Below are 18,211 nucleotides of genomic sequence, written 5' to 3'. Positions count from 1 at the left end.
AGGGCGGGGGGGGGGCGTCTGTGACCCGTGGCAGGAGGAAATCCCACCACCTCCTCTCACCCCCTGAAACACTCCAGTTAGAAGCAGTTATGCTCCCACTCCCCCACAGGACCCTCCTGGGCCCCCAGAGGGCAGATGCGCTGAGCTCACACCTTTTTTCCTCTGAATGCAAATTCTACCCAGCAGAGGCAGCGTCATTGATATACACAGGGATGACAGGATGGGCTTTAATATATTCTATGCAAAGGGGGGCTGTAGGAATGAACATAGAGGACATGGAGGAAACAAGTCACCAATAAACTACTTCCACCCAGAGCAAAGTAACAGTGCACATACATGCATACTCTCAAGTGTGGGCTACTCTGAGCACTGACTCTACAATCTCAAGTGTGGTCTACTGGAAAGATTCGAGTCCCCTGAGGACACTTAGCATGGTACCACAGTCGCATGGTAACAAAGATAACCGTGCCATGACTCTAAAGCAGCAACACATTTAAACTAGGTAATAATCACTCAGGACAAACCCTATCTCAGAAACATAAATGAAAACATCTTGAAACATCTCCCTCTCATGTCCTTATGTTCTCATCTCGTAAAATTACTCTACACTTGAAAAATATGCTTTTCTGCAGTCAAACCAGAAGACCAAAGAATCAACTCAAGGGGCCTTGCTGTGCAGAGCTGCGTGGAAGTGAGGAAGGTGCTCTCGTGTTGCCCCCCCACTGCCCTCTTCCACACTCAGATGTGGAGCTGCTTCCTGGTGAGTGTGAGGAGGGGGAATGCACCTTACTCTTCCTCCCCATGTCCCTTGGTGGGGCACTATCAGGACCCAAGGGAGGAAGAACTGGCCAAGCTGTCGTATGCCAGCTGCCAAGCCCTCCGGAAATGAAGGCAGGTTCACGTGGTGGCTCCGAGACAGAAGAGAACGTGCAAGAAACGAACTGCGTAAAAAGCCGTCGAAAATCCAACGATGCCCAGCCCTGGCGTGGCATGCACACGGAGTGTGTGGACCAAGAAAGGAAGCCAGCAGCAGCCCTCAGGGGAGTCCTGGGCTGCTCCTGAGGAGGCAGTTCTCCCCGGGGAGGGAGGGGGTGAGAGGCAGGTTTAGATGCCAGGGGTGGATTCTTTCTCAGGCTGGAAGGGATGCATCTCCAGGGTGGGGCTTCTCCCGTATCCTCTGGCCTCCTGGGTCTGTCTTTCAAAGACCTGTGTGATTTCCTCAAAAGTCCGGCCACGGGTCTCAGGGACTTTGAAGAAGGTGAAGGCCAAGAAGATGAGGAGGAAGCCAGTGAAGATAATAAACACGTAGGCTCCTAAATAGTACTAGTGAAAGAAGAGAAAAAAGGAGAATTGTTGTAGCAGTGGTCACTGACAATCTCAATTTCTCTCACATGCATTATCTCCAGTGGGCTTGAAGTGATAAGCCCTCCATATGTAATGAAAACAGTACGATTTCTTTAGCAATTAATTTATGATTCCATTGCTAACTTACTATATTTCTCTGCATTTTTGTGTCATACCATTTCCTATTCATTGATGTTACCTGCTTCCAAATTGAGTATCTGAGGAGTTTCCATTGTTCTTAAAATTGGGGTTTCCAAAAAAACTCATGGAAATAGAAAGTGTATTCTAGATGTCCGCTGCAAGTTCCTCTATGAAACAAATCAGCTCAGGTCATTTTATAACAGGACCTATCTGATTGAACAACCTAAGCTTAGTGAACCTTTAAAACTATGAAGCTATTATTGCTAATTCAAGTTATGGATTTTAAGTATTGGTTTAGAGCCCTTTGAGACTCATCACTGTCATTGTGTTTCTAGGCAAAACTGTGCCTGCATCATCTTAGACCAATGGCCCTTTGAAGGGTCCTAGTTTCCTTCCAGTTTAATCTTTTGTTGTTGTTGTTTTCTTTTCTCTATATGTCACTGAAAATGAGGGGGGAAACTGGGTTTAAAGCCCTTAATATCTAATCTTTCATGGTGTTAGTAACTACAGTAGTCCTACTTGATCCAAAATTTCTGCAGTTTCAGTTATCCACACTCTAAACCATTTATTCCAGAAATAAACAATTCGTAAGTTTCAGATTACATAGCCTTCTGAGTAGCATGATAAAATCTTACTCTTTCCCTCCCAGAACACGGATCATTCCTTTGTCCACTGTATCCACACTGTATAGGGTGCCCATACATTGGTAACATGAGAACCATATTGGTTATCAGATTGACAGATCACTAGAGAAAGATCAATACAGTACAACCGGTTATTTTGAGAGAGAGGGAAAGAAAGGCCACATTTGCATAACTCTTATTACAGTATATTGTTAGAACTATTATTTTAAAATCTCTTTCTGTGGCTAGGTACTGTGACTCACTCCTGTAATCCAAGCACTGTGGAAAGCTGAGAGAGGAGGACTGCTTGAGGCCAGGCATTCAAGACTAGCGTTGGCAACATAGCAAGGCCTCCATTTCTACAAAAAACGTTAAAAATTAGCCAGGTGTGGTGGCATGCCCCTGTAGTCCTAGCTACAAAGAAGGCTGAGGCAGGAGGATTGCTTAAGCCCCAAATCTGAGGTTACTGTGAGCTATGAGAGTGCCATAACACTCCAGCCTGTGCAACAGAGACACTGTCAGAAAAATAAAATAAATCTTTCTATACCTAATATGTAAGTTAAAACTTTATCTTAGGTATGTATGTATGTATGTATAGGAAAAACCAGTACAGCATAGGTAGGCATCCACTGGGGTCTTAAAATGTTAGATTCCCCCATGGACTAGACCTCCTTTACTTATGGAGGGTAGACCCCCAGATCCCCAGTGGTGCTCCTCATCGCAGACAGCACTGAACTCCACTCCTGTCAATCAGAATGCATTTCTCTTTATATCTTCCATCCACAAATTTAATGCTTTTTCCATCTTAACTAAGTACTTATTGTGCATTGTTGTCCCAATTTTTGCAGTCTGAGGTACAGCACCTAAACTAGCACAGATTTCTATTTTCTTCTTCACAAATTCACGAACAGAGATCGTTCTTACTGTAGATCTCAGCAACCTCAGCATACGATTTTTTTCTCCTCTCCTTATGAAGTCAAGAACTTTCACACTGTCAACTTAAATGCAGCACTTTACAGCTTCTTTTTGGCATACCTGAATTGCCAGTATCACTACTCTTGCCCTTTGGGGCCATTCTGAGGTAAAATAAGGGTACCTTGGACACAGGCACTGAGAAACTGTGGCAGTCGATCTCATCATTAAGATGGCTGCTATGTGACTAACGGGCAATCAGCAGGGAACATAGACAGCGTAGATCCGCTGGACAAAGGGAGGAGTCACATCCTGGGACAGACAGAGCAAGATTTCATCTACTCAGAACAGTGTGCAATTTAAAACTTATAAATTATTTCTGAAATTTTCAATTGAATTGCAGGTGACTGCAACTGCAGATGAGGGGACACTACTGTATTGTTAATGCGTTTCTTCAACATGTCAGCTGATGCAGTCTGGCTTTAAGATAGGTTGAGTTTACTTACTGCAGCAGAGGGGAAGATCAAGCCAACTAGGAAGTTGGAGGTCCAGTTGGAGCAGCCGGCCACAGCCACTGCAGCTGGGCGGGGCCCCTGGCTGAAGAGTTCGGCCACAATAAACCAGGGAATGGGGCCTGGTCCAATTTCAAAGAAGGCCACAAAGACCAAGATAGCCCCAATGCAGACATAGCTCATCCAATCATACTCATCCTGTAAATGGAAGTAAGAACGGAAGTTAACACTGACGACAACATGACTGAGAAGCCAGCTTCCAGAGGTGAGTGCTGACTGAACAGCAAGTCCTTCTGTCCGGTGCTGTAACGCGGTTAACTGGACTTGGAGCCGAAGCCTTGTGTTTTAGAATCCTAGCTATGTGATCTCACATATGCCATTTTGAACTGAGACCATTTTATCACCTATAATATGGGATTAAGTCAATGTCATTTTAAGAATTAGATAATTTTACATCCTATAATGTTATGTAAATGTATGGATAATAACAGTTTGCCTGTTGTAACCAAGAATGCTAGCTTTTGAAACTTATTTTTTTCCTTGTGGTTAACTTCACAAACCAGCTTGCAGAGACACTTCCCCCCCCGCCTTTCCTTTCCGGACTCCTGCTATACAACGATCCTATGATTATAATTAAGCACATACCCATTGCTCTAACTGTGTACTTGCTTGAGAAATTCAGAAGTCATCTGTGCCTGAAGACCCCATGGCAAAACTCAGAAGTAACCCTTGGGAGGTTATTCTGTAACCTGACCACAATTGAGATGATGTCAGGCAGCTCTCCAGCTGGGCGGCAGTTCAGGATGATCGTCGAAGCGAGACACATAACCCTGTATCCTGCACCACCTGCAAATACTCCTTATTTCATTCTTTCCCTATAAAATCCCTTACCCGCAGCCTAAGATTTTGAAATGAGTTCTTCGAGGCACCTGCTGGCTTTTGGAATAAAGTCACGCTCCTTGCACAACACCTCACGCTTGTCCATTTCGGCCTAAAAGCAGTGAGTAGCAGAACTTGTGATCCTTAACACTATCTCAGGTGATCCACCTTGCTCAAAAATCTGAGCTTCTAGTTTCTCTCAAATTTCACTTTGCTGATGCTCTCCAACCTTAACAGCCCACCTCTGTGTCACAGAGAGTCAACTGTAAACTCTCCTTTCCCTCTTCCCTCCCTTTTCTTCAAAGAGCACTCACCTTTAGTAGTAAAGAAACAGTCATGAGGAGAGAACAAAAAGCCATCCCTCCAAGGCCTATCATATGTAGAGTCCTTCTGCCTGCTTTCTCCACCAGAAACAGCTAAAAGAAGAATATAAGTGAAACAGTCTGTTGTCTCTTCTATGAAATCACCTGGAATATGCCTTATCAATAGCAGGAAATTTGTAACAGTCATACCTCCTGTGATATTATCACATCTATACACGTTCCCCCCCCCCATAGTTCCTGGCTCATAACTCCCATATACCTTGCTACTGTCCTTTGTTATAATGTTGGGAAGTTGCAAGCCTCAGAACACAGAATCTCTCTCTCTAACCTTCTCCTGCCTTCCTTTCAACTGCCCACTTGACAGAACTCTAATCTCCTTATGGTTAGTAGTTCCCTCATTTCAAAGAGTGTTCTGCAGGAAGAAATGCTACACAGAGAGTCCAAAAATAATCTAAACAGATATGCCCGACTGAGTTTAGTCATGCCCTTTTTGTTTCATATTTCCATACAATTCAAGGTCTCCATAACAGAACCAGAGGACAGGGTATGGGGAGCTTCGGGATAGCTACACATAGAGGGGCTGACAAGATGGTTAACCCAAGCTCAGCAACATGCTGGGAGGGTGGCGCACCCCAACTCCACAGAGACAGAACCTCCTGACCTTGGCATCCTTCCAAACCTTGCCCTATGTACCTATCGGGTGTTTATTTATATCTTTTAAAATAGCCTTTATAATAAATCTGTAAATGTGTTTCCCTGAGTTATGTTAGCCACTCTAGCAAATTAATCAAACCCCAAAATAGGGTTGTTAGAATCCCAACTTACAGTCAGTTGGTCAGCAGTTCTGGAGGCCCGAACCTATGACTGATGTCAGGGAAAGGGGAGTGCCTTGGGAGTTGAGCCCTCAAACGTGAGATCTGGCTCTATTCTAGGCAGACAGTGTTGGAATTAAACTAGAGGACACCCAGCTGGAGTCTGCTACATAAATGATTGATTGCTTACTGGTGGGGAGAAATTCCAATATATTTTGGGGTCACAGAAGTTTTCTGTGTTGATCATTCTTGTTGTTTTAGTAAAAAAAACAATAGGGTTTGAGAGTTTTCCAAACACCACCCTTCTCCAATTCAGAGGTCAAAGCATCCTATATCATCCCTTCTACACTGCTCCCTTCCCATCCCTCCCGGATGCTTGAAGAGGGGAGATTCTTCAACCCATCATTCAGTGTATGGCTTTTTTTCCCCCAAAGAGGAATCAAACAACAAAAAAAGTCTAACTAAATGAGAGTAGGGAGGTTGAAGGATATAAAATCCATCTTGAATAACTGTTGCAATTAATCTTTTCTCTCCCCAAAATTATTGTGCCATCTGACTTACAGAAACTACAGTGAAGATAGTATTAACCACACCCGCACCGATGGTGGCATAGATTGGCTCCTGAACACCTGCATCCTTAAAGATTCCTGTTGAATAATAGAACACCTAAAAGAAAACAAAACATGCAATTTTGATACAACTGTGCATATCAGTTAAATAGAGTCCTAAAAAAACCCTTAAATGTCCCTGGAGGTAAGAAGTCCTTTTTCCAGGGTTTCTGTTCAATCACAACATCCTTTCTACAAATGAATTTTCCTCTGTATCTTATCTCCATTCTCTCTGGAACCCTCTCAATTCTAGCTTTCTATTTCTATTTTTTTCTAACTGTGCTTATTCCTAGTGTTACTTTTACTCTTCAAGAGATTCTCTTGCCTTAGTCTCTGGAGTTGCTGGGATTATAGGCGTCTGCCACCACACACAGCTAAACGCTTTTTCAAAGGACTCTTCCCCAAACCTGCAAAACATTTACAGGCATACTGATGTCCCAATTTGATGGTGAACTAACTGCACAGTCTTAGCCTGCTCATTTAATAAACTGGGGTTGGGCTGGATTTCGAAGCCCAAGGTATGTTCCAAGTGTTTTAGGAAGTAATACCAAGTATTTTTGTTAAATGTATATATTAAATAAACTATTACTTGTAGCCACTGCACTAAAATGTAGGGTTGCTACAACTACCACAGTTAAAGAAATATCAAAATATTGGACTCAGACCCTAAGGTGACAAGGGAACATTATCTAGATCACCTAGGTTCAGTTCACTTTATTGCACCAAGTATTTGCCTCCACAGCAATATTTCTCAGTCTTCTTGATCAATAGATATCTCTACTTTGGGATTTATTCTCTCAAGAAAGAACTCTGACAAAAAGCAAACAAAAACTTTAAAAATCTTAATATAATATTTTATGATGACATAAAGTGTGTGGGGAAAGACATTTGACCAAGTGAAACCAACGATAGATAGTTATGCCAATTCTCTTCCATATCAAAATGTCTCCACATCAAAACCTGAATGTATATGTACCTATGTCAAGAAAATTTCTCCCAGGAGAATTACCTTGATATCTAGGGCTATCAAGCTAGGTAAGCTAACCCCAACATCATCTCACCTAAAAGCAGTTTACTCTGCTAGGTAAACACTACCCAGCCTCACCCTTCAGCCTTTAAGGGAAATTAGAAAACATGGTTTGCTCCAAAGTAGGTTACAAAAGTGATCTTCAGGCCGGCTGTGCATCAGATTTATTTCTTACAGACACTTTCCAGGCCTCTTACGGGAAAGATTCTTGACTCAGTAGACTCAGGAATCCTGACCCCAGTTCGGTTGGCTCTGGGTTAGATCAGACCCAGGGCAAAATCTGCTCAGTGACTACACTGGGGAGCCATCTTAGTCCAACAATAATGAATGACACATTGTTATAGCAACTGCAGCAACTCACCGGGAACAGGAATGAATGCACTCAGACTGAGAGGAGAATCCAAGGTGTTTATTCCAGAAGTCTCAAGTGGAGTAGCTTCCCAAAACCTGAGCCCTGACCCTCAGTGCAAGCTGCTTTTGTAGAGCTTTTTGGTTATAACGTACATGGGGTTGCCATTGGTGGATTTACAATTTTAAATTTAGGATCGGGAACAGTTACTTCTACTTCTACAACAAGCATTGAAACAGACATTTTTAAGGACATTTCCGTATGAAGTGTAATAAAGCGTGTTTACAGAAACAGAGATTGCAGTTAAGGAAAAGGGCATGTAGGCACTTACAGAGTATTTATAGAAGCAGAGATGGCAAGCAGTTGCTTACTTAAGATAAAAAGTCAGCTTTCCTGCTTAATTCCTCTTTTTTTTTTCCTATCTCAACATCATTTCCTAAACCGGGAGGAGCCTGTCCCAAAGAGTGCTCATCGATCATTTGTGACTGTCGGTGGGTGATCTTATTTGTTTTAAGAGATATGGTTTTGCTATGTTCCCAGGCTGGCCTGGAACTCCTGGGTTCAAGTAATCCTTCCACTCCAGCCTCCCGAGTAAGCTTGAAGTACAGGTGTGGACCACCATGCCTGGTCATAGGCAATATTTTCTGATCCTGTTTTACAGGCCCAGGACTGGGGTTAGGCAACCAGAAAGGTGCCTCACGTGAATTCTTTTTTTTTTTTTCTTTTTAAATAAGCACAGAACCATGCAAGGTGCTTTTGTTAAAGGTGCTCATTCTCAGAGCACACTTCCATGTAGGTGCCTCATAAGCCTAGTTCTAGCTCTGCTGCTCTGGAAAGTCTTGGGAGCATATTTTATTTGAGTAATATAATGTATGTCCCACATAATCATTTTCAAATGAGAAAATTTGGGACTAGGTTCCAACTAAATCACTAGGAGGCTTTTTCAAAATACTCCATCTTTCCTCCTAGGTTTTTTGTTTTTTCAAGCGATGTGGTCTCACTATGTTGTCCAGGCTGGACACAATCCTTGCAGATAGCTGGGACTACAGACATGTGTGACCATGCCTAGGTTCTGACAAAAACAGCCTCTAACCCTGCATAAGAAACACTGCTACTCCAAATACAAATGTCTTGGAGTGTTAGGCAGGAGGAAAGATCAAGAACCAGGTACTATTTTGAGCATCAAGTATGTTTTGTAAAATGCTTTCTTACAAAAGGACTTAAAGCAAACCCTCAAGGGATGAATCAGTATTTAAAGAGGTAGGACAAGGGTGCTCTTCATAGCCATATTTTATCCACAAATGCATAGAAGGTATAGAAGGTAGAGGAATAGTTTCTCTTCCCATAACCCATAGTCAAAAGCAGGAAGCTGATATTTGCATAGGATACAAGGTCTATGTGCAATTGCTAGCTTCCATTCTGCCATCCACTTTACACTATCATACTCACCATTCTAGTGGTAAACAACATATAGACCAGTAAGGCCAGCTCAGTCTGAAATTACCAATGTCCCTCCAGGCTTCTTGAACTGATCTCCTATTTATCCCCAGGGTCTTGACTGATTTTGGACTGTAAAGTCCTGGTAAAAAAAGCCAAGGCATATAAATTAAAGGGTCAGCCGGGCTCGGTGGCTCAGCCTGTAATCCCGCGCCTTTGGGAGGCTGAGGTGAGTGGATAGCCTGAGCCCACGGGATCAAGACCCGCCTGGGCAGCGAGACCTCATCTCTACAATAAATCAAAAAATAAATTAGCCAGGTGTGGTAGCACGCGCCTGTAGTTCCAGCTACTTGGAAGGCTGAGGCGGAAGGATCGCCGGAGCCCCAGCAGGTAGAGGCTGTGGTGGCCGGGAGCAGCCACTGCACTCCAGTCTGGGCGACAGTGAGACTCCAACTCAAAAAAACAATAAATAAAAATAAAAAATAAAAATAAATTAAAGGGTCTAATTAGGTCGTATGGCCTACATCCTAATATTGATGCCAGCATACAATACAGGTTGATGTTAGAGAGGCCTGGAAATTAAAAAAATTTTAAATTATCACATTATTCTGTGGTTAAAAACAGAGTAATGAAAATAAGAGGATAAATGTTAACCATAAGTTGCAAGGGTGGACTTACATTTTTCACTTTATCTATTTTCTCATTTTTTTCACATGTAAAATATGTACTAGAGATATAATTGTAAGAAACAAAAAATAATTCAATCAGAACTCAGATAATCAATGTTTTCTGAGTGGCATGGTTGTTCAGGCCTGTATTCCCAGTGCTTTGGGGAGGCAGAGGCAAGAGGATGGTTTGAGACCAGCCTGGGGAACATAACAAGACGCTGTATCTACAAAAAAAATACAATTAACCAAGCAAGGTAGCATGCACCTGCAGTCCTAGCTACTTAGGAGGCTGATGGGAGGATAGTTCAAGCCCAGTCACGTAAGGTTACTGTGAGCTATTATGGCATTGCTGCACTAAAGCATGGACGACAGAGTGAGACCTTGTCTTTAAAAAAAAAAAACAAAGGCCAGGCGCAGTGGCTCAAGTCTGTAATCCCAGAACTTTGGGAGGCCAAAGTGAGGGGACTGCCTAAGCCCATGGGTTCGAGAACAGCTGGATAACCTGGCAAGACCTCATCTCTACAATAAATAAAAAAATTAGCCAGGCGTGGTAGTGCATGCCTGTAGTACAGCTACTTAGAAAGCTGAGGTGAAAGGATCGCCGGAGCCCAGCAGGTCGACACTGGGGTGGCCATGAGCCACCGCACTCCAGCCTGGGTGACCAAGTGAGACTCCAACTCAAAAAATAAAAAGAAAAAAGATTAAAAAAAAGCCGGGCACGGTGGCTCATGCCTTTAATCCCAGCACTTTGGGAGGCTGAGGCGAGAGAATTGCCTGAGCCCAGGGGTTCAAGACCAGCCTGGGTAACATGGCGATACGTTTCTACATAAATCAAAAAGATTTAGCCGGGCATGGTAGCGCACACCTGTACTTCCAGCTACTTGGAAGGCTGAAGCAGAAGGATCACCTGAACCCAGCAGGTAGAGGCTGCGGTGGACATGAGCGTGCCACTGTATTCCAGCCTGGACGACAGAGTGAGACTCCGACTCAAAAAAAGCAAAAAAGAAGGTGGGCAACACCTAATGCCCACTGATCTCTGGTCAAACGTTTTAAGTGAAGTACGGTAGGACACCTTTGACCCCAAAGTAGATACTCACAGCGTTGATTCCAGAGAGCTGCTGAGACAGCTGGAGGATGATGGAGATGATGATGGGCTGTTGGTAGCTGGGGACTCTGAAGAGCTCGAGCACCGTCACTTGCTTTTCTTGTGCCATCCGGACACTCTCGTCCTTCATCTCTTGGATGTCCTGCGACACATCGTGGGTTCCCCACAACTGCTGGAGGACTGGGGAAGAGAACAAAGAGGAAAGGATAAAGATAACGCTTGCCCCAAATTCATTTTTGCTGTATGACAGCTGGGAAGAAGCCACACAAGACGCAGTGATCACTGAGCATCCATGCCTGAATCTGCCTTCTCACCTGGTTCTTTGTTATTCCTCCAGAGTAATTAGAACACTCTTTCCTTGGGTTCTGATCAGGCAGGGAAAGGGATGACAAAAAAACAGATCCAATACCCTCATCCTTCAAACAAACCACAACCCTAAGCTCCCTCTAATGAAGTGTGAAGGATACTCACCCCGCTTAGCCTTCTCCTCTTCCATTCTGTTAATGAGCAAGAATCTAGGACTTTCAGGACAAAATGGAAGGAACACACTTTGTAGGACAGCAGGAAGAATGGTAAAGCCCAAAAGTACGGGCCATAGTTCTTCAGTCCCCAAGATGGCTTCCAGACCAAAGATCTAGAAACCAGAAAGAGATCATGCTATTAACCCATACTTCAAAGGCCACAAGTTCATTAAAAAAAACAAAAAAAAAGGTTCAGAAAGTCATCCATTTTTTTTTTAACAACAGGAAAAGATAAACACATTGTGCTTCTTTTCCTTTCTCTATCCTTCCTGCTTCTTTAGTTATTACTATCTGGGAACTATAGCAACAACAATATCTGAAACTTCCATATATAACTGAACACGTGCCAGACATCCTCGAGTGCTTTGCCAATGTTAACTCTTTTAAGAGCCATGAAACTAACCATCCTCAAGTATGAGAAGCTCTAGAGTACCTGGGCCACCAGAATCCCAATGACGATGCCCAGCTGGTTGAGAGTGCCAAAGGCACCCCGCAGGGAAGTGGGAGAGACCTCTCCAATGTACATGGGCACAAAACCTGTGCAGAGTCCACAGAAGAGACCGATAACCAAGCGGCCCAGGATCAGCATTTCAATTGACACAGCCATTTCTGAGAATGCCATAAGGCAGCCACCAGTGACAGCCAAGAGGTTGACAATCAGCATTGAATTGCGCCTGGAAGGTGAATCCAAGACAAAATGAGGTTAGCAAAGTGAACAGGCTGCAACTCTCTCTCCTTTCCTCTTTATTCTGCTTTTCTCCAGACTCATGTCTTCTCTTTTGGTCTAGGTTCTCTTTTTTACTTTCTCTTGTCAGAGCATTTCTAGTTGGGAGCCTGGCACAGTGGTGCATGTCTAGATTCCCAACTGCCAAGGAGACTGAAGCTAGAGGATTGCTTGAGACCATGAGTTCAAGTCCAGCATGGGCAACATAGCAAGAAGTTTTTGTTTAAAAAAAACCCAGAAATTAAGCATTATCAAATAAAATATGCTGCCTTATTGGGTTTTTTTTTAACTTCAATTCCATTTGCATTCCTAGAACATCTAATTAGCAAACTAAAGTGCTTCCTTCATCAGTCTTCACCGAAACTACAGTCTACCTTCTAAGTCATATTAAGCTAGTGTAGACTGAGAAGATTCAGTTTTCCTCTCTGGGGAGATTTCAGTTCAGTTATTTGGCCATTATCCACATATGCCACAGATCAAGAATTAGAAGAATATTCCTACCAATCCTGCAGGTAATGAAAACACTTGTTTGAAACCACATATGTTTTAGAAAAGCAAACACCTTTGGACCCTGTCAATTAAGCATGTTTCTGGGAACTCTCATAGTTGAAATTACTAGAGAATAACTCTGAACTAGCCTAAGCTGAACTGCAAAAGCCAATCATTCACATGGCTTATTTCTTGCAAGCCTGGGAGAGAGATATGTATGCTAACAGAGCTACAAGCAAGAACAGTTATATTCAGGGCCAGTTGGACTAGGTTTCCCTTCTTGAAAATTTGATGTATTCTCATGCAAACACATCATTACCTCCCTGCCCTAATTCTCTATAGTTGTCCTCAATGCAGCCAGAAGATCCCACTTCTTGCCCAGTTTCTGGTCAATACCTGCCAAAGCGGTTGACAAAGAGGCCAACGGAAAAGGAGCCAATCATACCACCAACGGAGAAGATGGCCACACACACAGACCACAGGGACGTGAGCACCATCTCAGAGGGAGGGTTTCCTAATTTATTATTCAAAGTGTAATTGAGAAAGTTCCTTATGATCTGTAAAATAAAATGGTTGGTGGAAAGACTGTTACATTGGGGACAAAGATACAAACATTAGAGATCATTTATTCCCTAAAATATTAGAGACCAGTTTCACGATTACCTTGTAGGTAGAAAATCAAGGGAATGGACAGATGGGGAAGGAAGTTGCACATAATACACTGGAGTAGATGCTACCATCTTTGAAATGGGAAACTTTTTATTGATCCTGAGAATCTCAGTAGGTGGCAGCACTGCTGTTCATTGGCTACCCCTGACCTCTCCTAAGAGCCACCCCTCATCCTTTGTAACTAACTCCTAAGGAATAATAGGAAGTGTATCACCTTGGGATGAGAGTGGGAGAGGAAGAAAAGATACTGCTTAGGCTCTAGAGAGCAAATGCCTTTCTGCTTTTATTGACGCCACTAGACTTTCCCACCAATATGTTCTCTCTCTTCTGGCTTAGCCAGGCTAGGCACAAAATTTGTCTTAATTCAAAAAACTTTTTTTTCTTAATTTGTTTTTTAGAATACTCCTTATGTTGCTCGGGCTGGGCTTGAACTCCTGAGCTCAAGCAATCCTCCTTCCTCCACCTCTCAAGTAGCCGGGATTATAGGTATGAGCCACACCAGTCTGAAATTCTGAATTCACAAAACCCTACTTGTATTAGAGGAGTAACTTCCATATTCTAAATTCTAATTCTTGTTGTTGGCACTCACCATCTCAGGAGCATTAATGACTCCAGTATTGTAGCCAAACTGGAAAGAGCCAATTGTAGCAACTGTGATGGCCAGGATCAGAGGTGGAGTGACCTGGGAAGGGTAGGGGCGGTGGGAGGACAGGGAGGAGAGAAGACAGTCCTTAAAACGTTTGACTGATGATTGTTTCTTATTAGTTATAGAGCTGTATCAGGTAAACTTGACCTATGCATCCACAATCTCAACAGAGGAATGAGATTTAGATAATGGGTGGAGAACACAAAGGAATAGGTTATACTGCAAGAACTTACCTTGAAATAAGAATGTAAAAAAAAAATTTTTTTTTTTTTTTGAGTTGGAGTCTTACTCAGTTGCCCAGACTGGAGTGCAGTGACCGCTCCCAGCCACCGCAGCCTCGACCTGCTGGGCTCCGGCGATCCTTCCGCCTCAGCCTTGCAAGTAGCTGGAACTACAGGCGTGTGCTACCACACCCGGCTAATTTTTTGATTTTTATTGTAGAGATGAGGTCTCACCAAGTTGCCCAGGCGGGTCTCAAACCCGCGGGCTCAGGCAATTCACTCACCTCGGCCTCCCAAAGCACGGGATTACAGGCTGAGCCACCCAGCCTGGCCGAATGTAAAATTAACTTGTAAAAAGTGATAGGAAAACTGGGGAAGGAAGACATTAAGAGAATCCGATTAGTCAGTTTGGAGGCATTTAAAAACCTGCACCAGGAAAGGTAAGCAAAGAATTTCGCTCAAGAACTGGGAGAGAGGAAAATACAGCTTCAGGTAGGATTCCCAAGAACTGGTGATTTTGGAAACTGCTAGACCCAGTATAGTCTCACTTGTACCCCACTCCACAGAAGCTGAGTGGTGGTGGTGACGGTGTGTGTCCTCACCACAGGGCTGCTCTCTGAGACTCTTCTATCTCAGGACCATGGATCTATCCACTGTATCTTGGCCCGATTTGAGAGTCTTCCCATTTACTAAATACTGTCCTGTCTCCAACCCAGCTGGGGCTAGGACACTCAGCTCACTCTGGAGCTGACGCATAGGAGATGATTCCTAATGGGGGGGACCAAACCATCATGCCTCGCACCGGGAATTCTCATCCTGGGAATAATTTAAGTTTCAGATTTCCTCCTTGGGGAAGCTCGATCTTTATGCCTAAGGCCATCCTCTACAGTCCGCCAGTACCTTCACCCTTTCCCACCTTCAACTCTTTTCCTTTCAGGCCAGACAGGGTAGCAAACTGGGAGCTTCAGTTGGCAAGTGGACCTTGCCTAGTCTCCCAGCCCAGACTTTCATAGCTAGAGAGGACAAGTCAATGCTTAGCTTCAAAGCTTCAAAAGACAGGCTGACTCTCTTCTTAGGGGACAATGTAGCTGACGACTTTAAGTTGAAGCCAGTGTTCATTTATCATTCCAAAAATTATAGGACCTAATCTGAGAACACGGTGGCTCAAGCCTGTAATCTCAGTGCTTTGAGAGGCTGAGATGAGGGGACTGCCTGAGTCCACGGGTTCGAGATCAGCCTGGGCAACATGGTGAGACCTCATCTTTACAATAAATCAAAAAATTAGCCAGGCATGGTGGCATGCTCCTATAGTTCCAGCTACTTGGAAGACTGAGGCAGAAGAATTGCCTGAGCCCTGCAGGTTGATGCTGGGGTGGCCATGAGCAACAGAGTGAGACTGACTACCCCTATGATTTCTGAAATGAAAAACAAAGCATCAAACCTAATTGTTAAATTAAATACAGTAAATCCTCTACATATGAATCCTCAAGTTGTGACAAAGATTTGAATGTGCATTCGCATGTCCAGTCACATGTGTGTAGTCCAGACACACTAGTTCATGTGTCTTGTGTACACTGTCACATGTGTGCATCCTCTACAAGCGGTTGTGTTGTGCTTTTGTGTACTTCAAAGTACTGTACAGAGTACAGTATCTTTCTTTCAAGCCCAGGATGTCAGGAAGCAAGTGTAAAAGTAGTGGTGATGTAGCTGGTACTATATAGCCTATGTACTAGTTGAGTACCTAGGCTAAACTTGTTGGACTTATGAACAAAGTGGACTTAGGATAGCGTTCTCAGAACTGAGCTCACTGGTATATGTAGGGGACTTACTGTAAATATGGCAAGGCATCTCTGGCTCTGCTGCAGGTGGAGCTAGGTAGGGAGGGGGCACAGCAGCTGCAATTTTGATTGGTGTACGAGTGAACACACGAAAAAGAGGATCACTCTAATTTGTGTCTCCTATCTTGCTCTTCCAGTGCTTCCACTTGTGGTCTTGTAAAACAGTCTTAACAACTATCAAGTAAACAGATCAAAATCTGTTGACTTCTTAGATTTTCCAAAAGAAAGATGTATCTTTTAGAAAATGTGCTAAGGAAAAGCAACTGCTTCCCTTCCCCCAACTCTGCTTCCTTTACCATTAAATGTTCCAGAAAAAATCTGAAATTCCGAAATGCAAGCCACTCAAGATACCAGTGAATTCCCAGAAAACAAGTTTAGAGTCTTTCCAGACTAGGAGCAGTGGCTCACACCAGTAACCCCATAATGCTGGAAGGCCAACTGGGTATTACTTGAGCCTAGGAGTTCAAGAGCAGCCTAGATAACAGAGTGAAAACTCATCTCAACTAAAAAAAAAAAAAAATCAAAAACTTTAGATGGGCATGCTGGTATGTAGCTGTAGTTCCAGCTACTTGGGAAGCTGAGGCAGAAAGATTGCCTGAACCCAGGAAATTGAGGCTGCAGTGGGTCATGATTGTGCCACTGAACCCTAGCCTGGATGACAGAATGAGACTACATTCAAAAGTAAATAAACAATATTTCCGCATGTGACCACACATGATAACCTCTTGACTTGAGGCAGCATGTCCCTTAACACTAGCTGATGCCTATGCAATCCCAATCCATTATGTAATTCCTTTTGTGGATCTTTATCACAGACTGCAGAAACTAGGACTCAGTTACCCTCTAGTCTGCCCTAGAAAAAGAGTTACTGTTGAGCACATTCGGGTATGCCTGTGCTGCTCTCCATGCCTACAGCCAAGGCTCTTTTCACGAAGGTTCCCTCAGAACCAGCTGTGCATCATTTTGACTGAGGCCTGTTGGCAAACACAATGCTGATGTGCCTGCTGCCTCATCCCCACTGTTCCTGACAACACCAAAGCACAAATGCCGCCCATGGCCAATACTCACCACGAATGGAAACAACTGGGGAATGTGCCGAGTCTACTGGCTGCAACAGACTCTCTCCCACCCCTTGTGTATGCTACACAACATCAAGACAAGCTGAGGCAGGTGACAGGCATTGGGATCATCCCCAGAACCAGGACAAACCGAGCTCGTATCTGAAACCACTCCTTAATACTCACACCCTGTCTGTTCTCCATCTCTCTGCTACACTAAGGATCCACTCTGTCCAGTTCCTCTTCAAGGTGCTGCTGCTACCTGTAAATTGTAATTGGCTGGTTATTCATTCACTCCATTTACTTACTTTCCATGAGGAAGAGACTGTTTTTAGTCCCCCGGCCAGACAACACTCCCAAAAACCCAAAAAACAAAAAGTTATGGAAGAAAGAAACCTCCTATGATTCTAACAATGTCTTAGAGTAAACTCAACTCTGGGGTCCTCAACAGAGCTCTTTCCCCTTGCTCAGCAGCCAGTGGGAAGAACTTTCTGTCGTTAAGGATCCTGGGGAGAGAGAAAGGTAATAGCTGAACACGCTCAAATGAGCTCGCCTACATTTGGAGTGACTTCTGGGTCACAAATAGCAGTTTCCCCATCTGCAACGTGAGCAGGGATTGGATTTGGTGCTCCTCCTGTGATTTAATGTGGCTTCTTCTGCCACACGAAGCTGAAAATATCGGGAACAAGCCACCCCCTTGGAGCTTCACCTCAGCCTAGACGGCTTCAGCGAGCTGCCGTGACACTGGACTGCGTGATTCCGCGCACCCACTCAAGACTGAGTCTGTCTCCTCCTCTACCAGCCCTGCCCATTGGGAGGGCTGGGTGAAGGGTCAGCTGAAGCACAGATGGTGCGGCACCGGGATTCTTCCTGCCGTGAGGAGGAGAAGGGAAACAGGCATCCCGTGGACTATTCCACATCCTCCTTGGACTGTCTTTCCTTTTCATTTCTGTCACCGTCCCCACCTCAGCCTCCTCTCGCTTTGCCCTTTGAGGCTAGTTCATCTTTTCTAGGTCATTCTCATTTGGGAAGACCAAATCAACAAAACCCACCCCCAACGCCCATTGCTCTTTTAACTCAAATAAATACAGTTTTCTTAGAAAGTGAGGCACTTGGACAGGCACGATGGCTCATCCCCATGAGCTCAGCACGTTGGGAGGCAGAGGCAGGAGGACTGCTTGAGCCCAGGGGGTCGAGACCGGCCTTGACGACATGGCAACACTCTGTCTCTACAAAAAGCCTCAAAGTTTGCCGGCGTGGTGGTGCGGGCCTGTGGTCCCAGCTACTCGGGGGGCGGAAGTGGAA

The 18,211-nt window shown here is 44.1% G+C and overlaps 1 protein-coding gene across 1 annotated transcript; it reads right to left on the bottom strand.

The window, feature by feature from the left end:
* Positions 1–1,077: 1,077 nt before the first annotated feature.
* On the bottom strand, positions 1,078–17,165 carry LOC103253909 (solute carrier family 2, facilitated glucose transporter member 3-like). The gene is made up of 10 exons (XM_008052115.1): positions 17,093–17,165; positions 13,733–13,825; positions 12,871–13,031; positions 11,695–11,935; positions 11,212–11,374; positions 10,733–10,920; positions 6,108–6,212; positions 4,726–4,827; positions 3,527–3,730; positions 1,078–1,323 (listed from the first exon to the last, which is right to left on the bottom strand). The coding sequence occupies exons 1-10, from the start codon at positions 17,108–17,110 to the stop codon at positions 1,105–1,107; spliced, it is 1,494 nt and encodes a 497-aa protein (XP_008050306.1). The 5' UTR covers positions 17,111–17,165; the 3' UTR covers positions 1,078–1,104.
* Positions 17,166–18,211: the final 1,046 nt, after the last annotated feature.

Source organism: Carlito syrichta, unplaced genomic scaffold (assembly GCF_000164805.1).
Source record: "Carlito syrichta isolate Samal-C Ts95f unplaced genomic scaffold, Tarsius_syrichta-2.0.1 Scaffold256706, whole genome shotgun sequence".
In the NCBI taxonomy this organism is placed as follows: Eukaryota; Metazoa; Chordata; class Mammalia; order Primates; family Tarsiidae; genus Carlito; species Carlito syrichta.
Note: the sequence above shows the minus strand (reverse complement) of the source record. Positions and strands in the feature narration are given on the sequence as shown.